This window comes from Typha latifolia, chromosome 6 (assembly GCF_019914945.1).
Source record: "Typha latifolia isolate L0001 chromosome 6, TyphaL0001v2, whole genome shotgun sequence".
Taxonomy (NCBI): Eukaryota; Viridiplantae; Streptophyta; class Magnoliopsida; order Poales; family Typhaceae; genus Typha; species Typha latifolia.
In genome coordinates, this window is record NC_133091.1 from 12,532,196 (window position 1) to 12,547,510 (window position 15,315).

At 39.7% G+C, this 15,315-nt stretch overlaps 2 protein-coding genes across 4 annotated transcripts; one reads left to right on the forward strand and one right to left on the reverse strand.

The window, feature by feature from the left end:
* Positions 1-207: 207 nt before the first annotated feature.
* Positions 208-3,049, forward strand: LOC140790062 (probable pectinesterase 67). Its single transcript, XM_073139975.1, has 5 exons — positions 208-676; positions 1,261-1,423; positions 1,778-1,984; positions 2,103-2,350; positions 2,721-3,049. Exons 1-5 carry the CDS (start codon positions 402-404, stop codon positions 2,875-2,877), a joined length of 1,050 nt encoding a protein of 349 aa, XP_072996076.1. The 5' UTR covers positions 208-401; the 3' UTR covers positions 2,878-3,049.
* A 4,884-nt stretch (positions 3,050-7,933) lies between these two features.
* On the reverse strand, positions 7,934-14,007 carry LOC140791497 (phytochrome B-like). Of its 3 annotated transcripts, XM_073142095.1 has the most exons (5): positions 11,583-14,007; positions 10,456-11,263; positions 9,312-9,582; positions 8,897-8,909; positions 7,950-8,664 (listed from the first exon to the last, which is right to left on the reverse strand). In XM_073142095.1, exons 1-5 carry the CDS (start codon positions 13,615-13,617, stop codon positions 8,408-8,410), a joined length of 3,384 nt encoding a protein of 1,127 aa, XP_072998196.1. In that variant the 5' UTR covers positions 13,618-14,007; the 3' UTR covers positions 7,950-8,407. The 3 variants fall into 3 exon arrangements, with proteins under 3 accessions (XP_072998194.1, XP_072998196.1, XP_072998195.1); XM_073142093.1 differs by lacking the exon at positions 8,897-8,909 and having other exon boundaries at positions 7,934-8,627; positions 9,292-9,582; XM_073142094.1 differs by lacking the exons at positions 7,950-8,664; positions 8,897-8,909 and adding an exon at positions 9,911-9,963 and having other exon boundaries at positions 9,442-9,582.
* Between the last annotated feature and the right edge of the window lie 1,308 nt (positions 14,008-15,315).

Genomic DNA, 15,315 nt, shown 5'->3' on the forward strand with positions numbered 1-15,315 from the left:
TAATGTCGACAGTTTACTAAATATCGATATTATTAAAATTCGAATTTTCATTAGCTAAATCATAGTATAATTAGAGTAGTCAAACAAGTTAGATTAATTAGACTTTGACTCCCAGCTCAATATCACTTCATTTGATTAATTAGTTGGGAAAATTTAAAAGACCCAAACATAGATGAACAGAATATGGTTTGCCTGGTTTAAACTACTTCCCGCCTTCTTCTCCCCACCTCTGCTAGAAAGCAACGGAATAAAAGGAGGGCCTTTTATTAAACCCTCTCTCTCTCTCTCTCTCTCTCTCTCTCTCTCTCTCTCTCTCTCTCTCTCTCTCTCTCTCTCTCTCTCTCTCTCTCTCTCACTCTCTTTCTCCATGACATTGTGAGTAATCTTGCAAGCAACCAAACATGTCATCATCTTCTTCCTTCTCCCCTCTCCTTAGCTCATGGGCAGCTATAATCCTTCTCCTCTCGCTCTCCTCCATCTTCGGAGGAGCTCTCGCCGGCACCCACAAGACAAAGATCATCATCGATGCCCCCCTCCTCACTTCGAAGATTCAAACAAATCGCTCGTTACTCATCGGTCCGTCGGAAGAATTCAAGACGGTTCAGGCTGCCATTGATGCAGTCCCCGAGGGAAATTCGGATTGGATTATTCTTCATATCAAGGCAGGCGTTTATAGGTATATATTTTTCACTCCATATCAACGAAAATTTGTCAAAAATGCCATATGTTTTATTTATTTATTTATTGTCATCCACAAGCTACTATATGATATTTATCTTTGGGCCTTGTATTTTATTTTTAATACCTCAAAAAAAATTATGGTCATGGATATTTATCATATATATGTTATACTAACTATAGATGCAAAATAATTTTAATACGCCTCAGTAAAATTTTAAAATTAAGATAAAAATAAAAGAGGAATCACCTTTTAAAGTCAAACGAAAGGTACTTTAAATACATAATTTTTTTAAAACTAATAAGAAAATATTCGCTAGTTTATTAGCTACTGTTAGATTAAAATTTAATCCCGAGTATTTTTAAGATATTAAATATTCATTTGATGGGGTTGAGAATGATAATAAATAAAAAATGTTGGATAATTTTACAAAATTTCCTCACTACAAATATCATGAATACTCTCTATTTCTTATTTAAGGCTTGAATGAAAGTAATATATATTCTTTTATTATGAAGTTTATCTCCGATGTAATGTTATAGTTTCACATAGCGACATTATTGAGTGAATTAATTTTGTAGAGAGAAGGTTGTGATACCAGAGAACAAGCCTTACATATACTTGAGAGGCAATGGCAAGGGAAGGACAACCATAGTATGGAAAGAGAACTCCAATAACAACACAGAGTCTGCAACCTTCAGTGTGTGGGCTGACAACTTCATTGCCTTTGGCATTAGCTTCAAGGTCTAGTCTCCTTCTTAACCTTTCTAACTTCCATTCCATGTAGATATGACAACCATCTCTCATGCAAATTAAGAATTTCTATTTATTTATAAGATAAATTACAATTTACTTATAGTGGTTTAGGCCAATTTCAACTCACCTCCATACGATTTAAACTTAAACATTTAACTCCTCTATAGTTCAGACCAAGTTGCAGTTATTAGTCAACCTTTAGTCGAATAAAAAAAATTAATTACTCTCAATGGTGTAATTTCGTCATTTTATAATTTATTCTTAGTAGAAAATATTACGGCCAATAAAGCTTTGTTATCCTTTAAGTCAATGACAAATTGATGAACTGTAATTTGTCGATAGAATGATGCGTCGATGGGATTGCGGAACACGCCGATGAACCAGTCGGTGGCGGCGCTGGTCTCCGGCGACAAGAATGCTTTCTACCACTGTGCCTTCTATAGCTCTCACAACACCCTCTTTGATCGGAAGGGAAGGCATTACTATGAGAGCGGCTACATCCAAGGCAACATTGACTTCATCTTTGGCCGTGGCCAATCCATCTTCCAGGCAAGTGCTCACTATGTTATCATCTCGTTGATCTCTAGATGGAAACTTCAATGGCAGCTCGATCGAGTTTAGAAATCAAAGATTCTCCTCACATATCTACACGTTTAATGGAATGCAGAGCTGCGAGATATTCGTTCTTCCGGACAGGAGGACAAAGATCCTCGGATCCATCACAGCTCACAACAGGCAATCTGAAGACGACCAAAGTGGCTTCGTCTTCTTGAAAGGAAAAGTTTACGGAGTCGGCGACGTCTTCTTAGGCCGAGCAAACGAAGCTTATTCCCGGGTTATTTTTGCAAAAACGTACCTCTCCAGGACCGTCAACCCTGCCGGTTGGACCAACTGGAGCTACGACGGCAGCACCGAGTAAGCCAATATCTCGAATCTAATTAGAAATATTTTAGATATAAAGAGAGAAAACATATATAAGGTTTTTCAATTAATAATTTTGAACTTCTTATTACATAGTTTAGTCTTCAATACTAAAATGTACTTATTGAGAAATAAAAGAACATGTGAAATTTTTTATTTTTTTTTTAAATTTAGGAGAGGGAAGAATTAGTATTGAAAAGAAAGCATCTTGTTTTATAATTACTAAGCTTTTAATTTATAAGTATCAAAAAATAATCTCAGCAAATAAGAAATCTTAAAAGGGTATGCACGCAAAAAAGAAAAGAAAAAAAGAAATGAATCAATGTTAGGCTTTATTTTGATCTTTGATGAGTTTGCTTTGCAGCAATCTGCTACTCGGACAGTATGACTGCCGTGGACCGGGTGCTGACGTGGAACGTCGTGTGAAATGGTCACGACAGCTCAGCAAGGAAGAGGCATCTCCATTCACCACCATAGATTTCATCAAAGGCAAGGAATGGTTGCCTGTTTACTACTACTGAGATCGATCGAGCAGATTGATCTTTAATTGTTGTATCTCTCTGAGTACGTAATCCGTTTATTTTTTAGATCATGTATGATGATATATGGAAACTTATTTAATGTAAGTCTTACATGGTGTCCTCAGTTTTCCTCTTAATATAATGAGAAGAGTATATATATTTCTCTTGACCATTGATAGTGTTCTTCTTGAAGTACGTACGTTATCGGCTATTTTTAACAGCAAGATGTACTTTTCTTTTCTTTTCTTTGATAGGCCGTGAATCTGTAGTAGAAATTAATCAAAATCTTATATCTAAGACCGGAGAAATTTAAATATATAACCTATATCATGGACTGATAAAATTTCGACCATCACACTATAGTGGTGGTGATCTAAAGCAAGAACTACTTTGTTAAGAGAATGTATGTTATTTTGGTTATCTACCAAAACAATATGGACATAAAAATAGTGAGCTTAGATCATCGGAAGCAAACTCTTATTGATCATGAAGTGCAAAATACTCAAATACATAGTTGTTACAGTAAAATGAACTTAGGTAGCATGGAGATAATAATTTCCCCTATGTATAGTACACAACTTAGGCTCTCCACAAATTGATGCATACTTACTTAAAAACCACCACCACCTCCTCCTCCTCCTCCAAATCCTCCACCACCACCAGCACCGCCACCTGCACCACCTCCAAAGCCACCGCCACCGCCAAGTCCTCCGCCGCCTGCTCCGAATCCGCCACCGGTACCACCGCCAACGCCTCCGCCACCTCCTGCTCCACCACCAAATCCTCCACCGGCACCTCCTCCAGCTCCTCCGCCAACACCACCGCCAAATCCGCCACCTTTGCCGCCACCGATGCCACCACCAATTCCTCCGCCTTTCCCGCCACCAAAGCCACCACCAGCACCTCCACCGGCTCCAACGCCAACGCCGCCGCCTTTGCCGCCACCGAATCCACCACCAACACCTCCACCGGCGCCACCACCTCCTCCTACCCCTCCACCAGCTCCGCCACCAATGCCACCGCCAGATCCTCCACCAACACCACCGCCAAATCCACCACCTTTTCCGCCACCCAAGCCACCACCGGCACCTCCACCAGCACCACCACCACCACCAACGCCCCCGCCAACCCCACCTCCTTTGCCACCGCCAAATCCACCACCAGCACCTGCACCTCCACCAGCTCCACCACCAGCTCCGCCACCTACTCCACCACCAAGACCGCCGCCTTTTCCACCTCCAAATCCACCTCCAGCTCCTCCACCAGCACCACCACCTCCACCAAGTCCACCTCCAGCACCACCACCTCCTCCAAGGCCACCACCTCCACCAAGTCCACCTCCAGCACCACCACCTCCTCCAAGGCCACCACCAACACCACCACCTCCACCAAGTCCACCACCAAGGCCACCTCCGCCACCAAGACCACCTCCACCTCCAAATCCACCGCCGCCACCTAACCCACCTCCACCCCCAAGAAAGTTATCCTTCTCAAGCCGCCGTCCTTCGCTTAACTCCACCACCATCACCATAGCTAATACCACTATTAGCCCCATTCCCAATCCACACTTCACAACCCTCCCCATCTCTTCTCACGAACAGATCTCAGTACTACTTCCTGTGCTTAAAGTCGGAGCAATACGTACTGTATATATAAAGCGAGAATTTAATGCAGGTAGTTGGCTCTCTTGAGACCCACTAATCCACAGGAGGAGCCAAGAAAGTCCACAGCCGCGGCTTGACTACTGCATGTTGAGTCCCTCTGGTGCGATGACGACGGTGCCACCCCGATTTTTAATGCACGCGCAACTCTCAACCAACTTAATTTGATCTTTCCAATTTGCGTTACCATCCAGCGCGGCCCATTGGATCCAAGATTAATTTCTACGTACTCGTTTGCATGCATGCATGCAATATCCAAGGAGGTGGAAATATATCCTTCTGTATTTGCGACTCATAAAACGAGTGGTTAGGGAAATTGAAGAGGAGATAGAAAAAGGTAACGACATCATGATCGAGTACAGGAGAGCAGGCTAAGGTTCACTGAATGAGGAAAAGGAAAGTAATAATAGGTTTAAATTAAATTGCAGGATTAGGAAGTTAATTGGTACGTTTAAGAGCAATTAGATTTTGATAATTTGTGAGCCCATGAGATTCTCAACATATTTTGATGCTTTATCATTATTATTACTACTACTACTATTATTATTTTGATAATTTGTGAGCCCTTGTACTTGATATACTGGACATGAATCATCTCACGCAGATACACTAGGCAAAGTACTATAAAACTGCAACTAAAAACAAATCTCTTCATTTGAGTGATATATATTAAAGTTGCAACGAGATCTCATAAGTAAGTAGATAGATGATAGAAGATGGATTAATTAAGGGCATATAGGGCACACCCAAAAGATTACATTGGTAATTAAACTTGTCCCCATTACCTCACCAAACTAATTAAGACGACTCAAAATTTAATTGGTTGTTCAAGTATATTTCTTAAGTATCTCTTAAATGCATCATTCCTTTTCTACATCCTTGTCATCTTCTATGTCCGATCTGTTGCTATCCACTTGCTCAGCACTAATGTGAGAGCACCACGAGAAAGTTACAAAAAAAATTGCAAGTTGAGTTGCATAATCTCACTAATCTGGCCACCACCAGCGATTCTAGAAAGCACGAAAATTTTTAAGGCAAATTACAGTTTATATCTATTCGTGGCTTAGTCTGATTTTAATCTACTTTTATATACTTCAAACTTAAGCACTCAATATTATAATTTTCATTCAAAACTAACGATGATTCACTAAAGCCATATTTTCGGCTATAAATCAATTGCAAAATTCGAAGTCACAAGCTAAAATATATGATACCATGTTTCTTTTTCTCCATTGGAGAATAGCGTGCGCTGTCTGTTTTCTATCATAAATGTTAGACATCATGTCTTACCTAACAGAAATGAAGGTAAAAGATGTCATAAATTGCTCTCTTGCTATTTTCTCGTCCCGTTGAATAAAGTTGCTTCTGTCCCTGATAAGATATATATACACATATCCTTGATTTGAGGATATATACGATCATGAGATCGACTGCACTTGCAATGTACAGTTATGAATATAAATGCTGCTTCCATAAGGATGCTGCAGTGAAGCTTCTTTATCTCTAACTCTCTATGAATGCAAGCCAGAGAGATGTGAGTTGGCTTCAAATACCAAAATGTAGCCCTAATTAAATTCCAAACATACTACTGCTGAAGTAGAGAAGTGGCACATAGAATAGGTAATGCTTGAACAGAAATTCGATACTGTCTGTCCAACATATAGAGAGAGAAAATTACACATAACACCATTTTAACCATATTATAAATAAAGCCAGTTCTTTTTATTATTTGTAAATAAAATACTAAGCAACAGTGAGTTAAGTGCATTTATTTATATAAAAAATAGAATTGAGAGACCAGCTAAATTTATTTACTCATCCGAAGGGTGAAAGGCTCAGAAGGGCATAGAACAGGTGATCCACAGAGTCGTTGGGCCTATATGCAAGCACTGAAGAAAGACCCAAGTGGGAATCCTACATTTAATCACTTTTCAGATGAAAAATTTAACCCTAGGATTAATCTTAAGCTTCCATAATTCTTTCCATTCTGGGCCTAAAAAAATCATAGATAGCCTTAGCACTAGGTTTACCCAGATCCTTGTTCAAATTCTAAGGATGAGATTATGGAAACCATTCCCGAAGCCATCTCTAATGGTCCCAAGGTCCCAGAGCCCCTTATCAAGCAAGGCAGAAACATTGAGAGACTTAGTAACCCGGGTCGGGTCAAAAAAAAAAGGTATAAAACAAAATGAATTATTAGTCACCCATGGGTCATTGGCAAGGGGTGTCATTGAGTCTAAATATTTAACAAGCACTCTAGGGAATGAAATAAAAAGTAGATTATTTTATCCACATATCGAATGATACTTTTAAATTTCTAAATATTTTTATCCCACTCATCTAATACGATATTTGAGATTTGAATCCATAAATCTTATTATATTAGGTGTTTGGATGCTATTTTAATATTTTAGGACTTAATTTATTCATTTTCAAAAAATTGATATTTTGATTTGTCTCTATGCTATATTTGGAGGCTTAATTTGGTCCTATAGTTAAGTTAACTTAATAGTCAGGTTAAATTATATTTATCTATCAAATGGTAAGATGTGGCTAGATATTTTTAAAATAGAAGGCTCTATTTGTTAATATTAAAAGAGAGTTTTATTTATAACATCGTCAAAATATAGAGTTTTATTTGTAAATATGATACATACACACCCATATATATATATATATATATATATATATATACATTTTTCTAATCCCCAAATTTTCATTTGAATTTATTGTCAATGTCTAAAGCAAATGCTTGGGTAACCAACCCTATAATAATGTATGCCTTCATGTCTATAATCTATATATGTTAATAGAGGTATATGGAAAAGAAAGATGGCTAGAAATACGAATAACATATTTAACAATATCAAATCGGTGTACTACGTATTTCAAGTGATAAATTCATACAAGAACTGTAGTTCTCCATGCCTTGGTATTAATTTGAGAAAATCCTCTACCTTGATTTAGAACATTGACGCAACAAACTCAGATTAATGAGAACAACAGAAAAGGAAACACTTGTTTCCAAATATACTATGATGCACGAGTTTCATATGTCAAGTTTATTTTTTATTATTATTTTTTATCAACAGGCCACAGTCCTTGTTTTATTGAAACTTAAAAAGATTATGTCTGAAGTTTATTAGCGTTACAAAAATACAACATGAATGTTAATTGTGATATCATTAAGTTTTCATTTCTCTCTCTCATAGAACAAGCATGAATGATCAATTACGGAAAAAAAAATGGCGTGATGCAGAAGAAAAGGATGCAATTTGCAACATATACATGTGAAGGAAAGATGGCATTAATCACATCACATGTTGGCTAATGGCTGCCATAAAATTATGTACTAATTAGATGTTTCCTAAAAATATGTACCACAATTCGCACAGTGCATCGCAATTCTGAAAATTTTACTATATTGAGTTATATAGTCAGAGAAAAAAAAAATTAAGATTCAAATTCGTATTATGAAAATAAGCTGAAAGAAAAGAAGCAAAAAAAAAAAAAAAAAATCATTCCCCTCGCTCTTGTTGTGCTACCACAAGTAAAGCCTAGTCAAGAAACACAGGGATCTCAAAGGGAAAAGGACAGAAAAGCAAACCTTTCAGTCTGACATCCTGCTTGCAGCTTTAAAAAACATCAAGCAGATATCAGGAACTAGAAATTTACATAGCAATAGGCCATATGTTACCTAACTAAGCCTCTCTGTGTGCAGCTTTCAGTGAGTCGCTAAAGCGTTCCAGTGATGTCCCTTTGGGATATTGCTCTTGCTCATCCACCTGAAGCCTCTCTGTATGCAGCCTTTTAAGCTATCATGTATCATGGTAATGATAGTGCTAATTGTCTAAGTGAGGCTAAAAGAATCAGTCCTTTCTTCTTCCACCTCTCTGGGATGCAGGCAGTTCAATCATGGTGAGGAAGAAGCATCTTTCCGACTCCCTGACATATTGGACCTCACCATCCATTGACTTAAGGATCTTCCGGCACATACTTAATCCAAGACCTTCTTGGGTCGTCCAGTGGGAATTATGAAACATGTCTTGTACGACTTCTGGAGGAAGACCCTCACCAGGGCAAGTAAACCTGCAGCATAGTACAAAGATATCATCAGTAAATTTAACTAAAGGGCCTTAAACTTATTGTTATAACTAATGGGCGAATATCCAGCCTGCAAACTTCAAAGGTGCATCCATTATCAGATCATTCATAACTCATAAGGTAAGAAAAGTAAGCAATATAAGAACCAAGCCACCTGCTTGCAAATTGACAAAAAAGACCAATATGAAAATAAGGGAGAGAAAAGATGCAGGGCCAGAATACATGAAAAATATGACAGGAGGGATAAGAAAGACATTGAACAAGTGTCTCTCTCTTTCCCTCGAGATTATAAGAAAATAGTCTGGCACATTAACAGTTAGTTTAATCTATAAATATCAGTACTAATATGCTTAAATTTACCAGTTAGGTATTGCTCAACTCTCAGAAGAAATTAGCCAAGTTAAATTAATGAAATAGTTGTCCATATTACATTGTGTATTTATTTCTATATAAGTAGGACGCATTCATGGGAAAAATATATTCAAGCACAAGAGTAATGCACATAAAAGACGATCTAGATACCAATATTCTGATTATATGACAATAAATTAATGAAATTTCAACCTTGGAGAAACAGTTAAATTTTTCAAAGCAGAAGCATTTTCCTGCTGGGCTGCATTCTATAGCTTATAAGAGTAAAGTAGCAAACCTGAAAAGAAGTACTGTTACATTTCCAACAGAATTCTGCTTCCAATTCAGGCTAGCTTGGATTTCTACCCAACCACTTTGTGGCGGTGCACGCTGCACCATGTTCAGCAAAAATTCAGCTAAAACTTGCTGAATTCTGAACTGATCACCATATACAGATATATCTTTTATTTCCTCAGGAATATCCCGAATCAATTTTAAGCCTCTTTCTCTCACCAAAATCATGACTTGGCTTACAACAGCATTTATAACACGTCCAACTAAAAAGTCACCTTTGTCAAGCACCAAGGAGCTGTTATCAAAAGATTGAGATTAGTAAATTTATAACAGTAAACAATAAGATTGCATCCAATTGAGAAAAAAACGGATGTCTATTACAAAATCTCAATTGCCAATAATATAGAAGTTTACACAGGCAGCCCTCAAGATTCATGAGGACATGAGAATGCTCAGAAACATAATTCTGCAAAAAATGTTTGAGCTGAGATTTGAAAAAGAAAATATGGTGAAGCACTTTGCATCTCAAAAAATGGTTAGAAGAAAGACGGAGAACTATAACATATATGTAATTATATGCAGATGTTAGAAACTGCAAGAATCAGTATTTTAACTGATCATACCCAAGTTTCATAATGATCCGCAGAGGATTGAGCAAATGAGCAATCCATGTAATCTGCAGCCACAATGTGACTATTAGTATTTGGCTTCTATAAATTTGCAAATAAAATATATTTCATTTGTCCCTGTACTACTTATCTAGGAGAACTCGTATGGGATGCCTTCTGATTGATACACTTGCCTACCTGTCTTATCTAGTTGCATATATATAGGGAAAATCCCTGTACTTCCTGCATCCTAATAGATGCAATATGGAGGACAAAACAAAGGTCTTCAACCGGAGAAGCACGACAGGTATCAACAGGTTTATGCGTTTTATACAAAGAATAGCTGCCTTATGCGTGTAATGAAATTTCTAATGCAAAATTCTACTTTTCCTATTTACTTGTATTCTGCATATCACTGGCAGACTAAATTATAGTCAATCTTATTGAAACGCCAGGAGAAGATATCAAGTAGAATAGCTGGACAAGAACATGGAACTAAATGAATAATGATACTTGTAAAGTAAAACTTCCTAATAACTCTCAAAGGGAAGACAACTAACCCATAGTCGACGGTTTGCAGATCAGCATCCTTTATGATTTTCAGCAGCTGCCCTTCACAAGAAGCACTTGTCTCCAGAAACTGCTTCTGATCGTCATTTAATTCTGCCATCTCCAACAGAGAGTTCGTAAATCGGATACCACTGAGTGGATTCTTAATCTCTTGGAAAATGAAAGCCAACTTATTCATTCTTGCATAGCATTTCTTTTCTTGTTGCCTCTGAACTTCAAGAGATTTTTGCAATTCAGGACTTGCAATCTGCACGAAGCAGAAAGCTCCAATTACTTGACCATTGATGTCACTTGTCGTGTGCGCTGTCAATAGAGCCTGGACATGCTTGCCATTCTTGTGATAGAAGGAAAAAGGAAATTTGTTTGTTTCCTTTCCTCCTATAGCATTGTGGAGGACGATCATGAATTTTGTGAGTGCGTCTGGACCCTTAAGTCGACAGCAACTGCCAAACACCTCTCCAACCAGAAATTTCCCAATTATTTCCTCTCTTAGCCAACCAGTAAGCTTTTCCATTGCTGGATTCCATTCTGAGCAGCAGGCATTCCCATCCGAAGAAAATATAGGGGGTATCAGAGGGTTAGGACTGTGCACAATAGCTTTGTAATCACCTTGTATATGAATAAACTTATCCGTGACCACTTTCTGCCCTGTAACATCCTGGCCAACAAAACATACACCTACAATGTTGTTTGTGTAATCCCTACTGGAACAGGCGTTGACTATCACAAAGATAGCATTTTTGGATCGCTGTGAGCCAAATGTCTTCAGCTTTATCTCTACACTTTTATCTTCTTCACCTGCATGAACTGAGATTGCTGAATGATCGCCAAATTAACGATGTTCCATCTGGAAATAATATGATGTTAACCAAGATTATAACTAAAGGATAAAAATTAAAACTAGCATAGTAAGCTTCTATCTAGCTTAGATTATCCGAGCAAATATCTATTTGGACAAGAAGATAAAAAGCTGTTCCATCTTGCTTAGATTATGCGAGCAAATATCTATATGGACAAGAAGAAAAAAAGCTGCACCCACTGAAACAATTAGAACTTCAAGCGACAATAAATAGTGCAACATATCTAATCAAATATAAGAAAGGGAAAGGAAGTTTACCTCTCAAAGCCCGGCAGAGAAGCTTGTCTACAACATCCTCGCATCCCTCATATACAAGATCATGAACCAGTGATTTGCCCGTAGCTTCCTCAAATGGGAGACCTGTCAATTCAGCGATCTTTGCATTCCAACCATTTATACGTCCATTCGAATCAACCGCAAAAATTGGTGCAGTTGCTGTCTCTATCAACCTGACCATCTCCTTTGCAACAGTTCTAAGCTCTTCTATGCCTTGCAACTCCAAATCGTCGATAGTGACCTTTGACTTACTGGACGCCTCTGCAGCATCCCTAAAGGCGCCCCTCAAAATAAGCTGCAGTGAGTGTATTGCGTCCATCTCTGCATTTTCCCATGGCATGCTCCTACACTTGACTACCTCGAGGAAAGCCTTAAATGAAGAGCGAGGGTGCATCCGCTGCCCATCATCCTTCTCCTCTGGATAATGCTTCGCACCACCCCATCTGATATCTTTGGCTGTGTGTGACCTAAACCAGAACAAGTAATCTTTCGGCGTGATACAAGCCATGGCCATTCCACAGACCGCATTGCCAAGAGCTGCAGCACCTGGATACTCAGCATCGGCCAAACTGTCGGTGGTCAGACCAGTGGAATCCCCACGGCACTCCGATAACCATCTGATGATGTCCTTAACCTGAGCTTCCGTTGGGGCAACACCGAGCGGGTAATACATCCCCTGGTAGTACAATGCGGCTCCATCACACTTCACAAGGTCCATAATACTAGGACTTTGGGTGACAATGCCGGTTATAGAGTCACGGAGCAACATGTCACACAAAAGCGTCTGAGTCCTCAAGATGCGCTTCTCTGATAGCTGCAGAGCTAACTGCAACTCCATGTTGAGCTGAAGCCCAATTGACTGCATTAGGAATTCACAAGCACATCGCAGAGGGAAAGATATGCACCTTGGCGAGGTGTGGTGACACACCACAAGACCCCACAATTTCACTGAATTCTTCCTCCCCTCATCGTCGCTGCTGTTAATGACGACAGCCATAACAAGCGATGCGATCGATCCCATGTTTGCCATGTACTGAGGGTGGCACTCGTGGGGCGCCCGCAGTGTCGACCCAACAAGACAAAGTGGCTGCGTCAAGTTCTCATCTTGGATCACCCGAACAGGGACGGCACCGCAATCGGCGATCATCCGCACCCGGTTCTGCTTAAAAAGAAAGCGCGCAGCCTGTGGGATGTCGGCGGAAGGGTAATGAAGGCCAATGTAAGGTTCAAGATCCTGTCTTTTGCTTTCTGCGACCACCTCGCCATGCTCGTCCTCGTGGAACTTGTATACCATGACGCGGTCGTAGCCTGTGAACTCGCGGACGAGACTGACGATGGTGTCCAAGAGTAATTGGACGTCTCCACTGGGAAGCGCCTGGAGGCGTGAGATGGCATGAAGAGCGAGCTTCTGTGACTGGACCGCGCCGGTGATGGAAAGCGCCGGGTCTTGCTTTTTCCCCGGCTCAAGGTCGATCACAATTCCGACATCGATGCGGTGGAGAATTGCGTAGAATGGCTTACCGGTTGTTCTTGAATGTAGACATAAAGGGTTGAAAAGGGTGACCTGGCGAGCGGCGAAGGCGCGCTCAAGAAGAATCGAGCTTGAATTGGTGAAGAGGCCACGCACATCGGTGCCAAGAGTGAGGGGTGGTTCGGTGTTATCATCTAGAGAGGGGACGGAGCATTGAAGCAAAACGTCGAGCATTTCAGGGGCGTTCTCGCTGAAGGCAAGGACACGGAAAGAGGACTCATCGACGGCGAGGAGGCAACCGAAGGGCTGGATAAGGCCGCCGCGCTGGATCTTGGAGAGGAAGGCGGCGATCTGGTCCTCGGAGATGGAGGAGGACGACGTAGCGTTGTAGATGGATTGGAAGTAGTCGAAGGATTTCCCTGCCTCGCCTGACTGCTCAAAGACGGCATGAAGACTAGCGTCGAGGCCGTATTGAGCCACGGCCTTGCTAGTAGACTTGCAGCCTCCTGAGGAGGACTGGGATTGGTGGCGGCTACCGGAGGCCATTTGGCGAACTGGGTCTTGGTTGGAAGGAATTGAAGGAGTGAATTGGAGGAGAAAGGTGGGATCTTGGTGATGGAATTGGAGCTCTTGGCGGTTCTTGGTTGCTGGGTGTGTGCTATTCCTGACGGTTTGGAATGCGAGAAGAGCAATAATATGATGGAGTTAAGGAATAAGCCCGATGCTCTGATTACATACGCTTCCGAGAACTCCTTTTCCACTCATTGAGGAATTGGATTAGAGGAGAAAGGTGGGATCTTGGCGAAAGGATTGGGAGTTCTTGATGGTCAGGGAGCAGTGAGTTTGATATCTCTTCAAAGCTTCGAATTATAGAAGAAGAGGTCAAGAATTTGAGCGGAGGAATAAGAAAGAGTGGAGAGTGGAAAGAAGCAGTAGAAGAACAGCAGCAGCAGCAGAAGAAGAAGAAGAAGAAGAATGGGTTTGATATATAGTGTGTGATTCATTGCCACCGACCCCGCAACACGTGAAAAAAAAAAAACATTTCACGCTCTATATTTAATGAATTTATATTCTGCACCTTTAAAATATATACATTTGCTTAGAATTTCTTTCAATATGACACCTCACATTAAACAAAGTTAATGGAAAGATATATTTCTTTAAATGAGTCAAATTAAATTTTTTTTAAAATACTCTCCCACATATATTTCTTAGGATGGATTATGGACGCTATGCATAGGAGATAAGAGAGTATTATATATAAACAGAATATTCTTTTGAGAAGGAACCATAAATTCATGGAAAATTTAGGTTGTGAGTGTGTATTTTTTTATGAAAGAATAGTTAGCATGCAGTGATCTCTCTCTCTAAAATCTCACCGACCTCTAAGATGCTGCCGTGTCACTCAATCGATTAGTGTTGGATTTAGATACGACTGTTGCTATTTCTCTATTGTGGATGGTTATGGATTACTACTAGTAATATTTACTGTTATAATTAATAATATGGAGTTTGGATTAAATCATTTGAAAATTTTGTGACACAAATGGAGTTAATGCGATATCATTTCCTCTTTTAATTAATGGGTCGCCAGTACGATGAATAGATCCTAGGATGTCATACGATCAGATCGAAGACGGCAGACGACTACCTAGGCGTAGCCGACATCTACAAGTTGTCCCAGATCATCCACGTAACGTTGTATTCAACCCCACTTGGTTCCACGTAGGATTCATCTTTATCGACCTCAGGTTATTCCAGACTTCTTACGTTTAATGCCCACTAGAGTTACAATCACCGCCTGATGGACTTTTCTTAACCAGAGCATGTCCAAAATCGAAGAATGCACATAAACGACTCATTCCTTCTAAGATTACAAGAGCTCCATATCCTGTCATGCGTTGAGTTTTTGACTAATTTAGATCTGTCGAACATTTTCTAGCAGGTATCTAATCATCGCAAAATTTAAATATGAGTTTAGAGTTGCGAAACTGATGATTGGGACAGCGATCTTTTAATTATACGATCGATAACCACTTAAAAAGAATTTGAAAACCGCTATTAAATTTATTAAGTCTTAGAAAAGAAATGTTTATATAGATTATTTTTCAGCTCAGCTACTTCGAAATATAAATAGCTGTGAACTCGCAGAACTAGGAAGAGTAGTTTGGTTAAAAATTCCATGGGTATTTTTTCTTTTTCTTCTCATGGTGTCATTTGTCTTTGTCTTGGTCGCAAGCACAG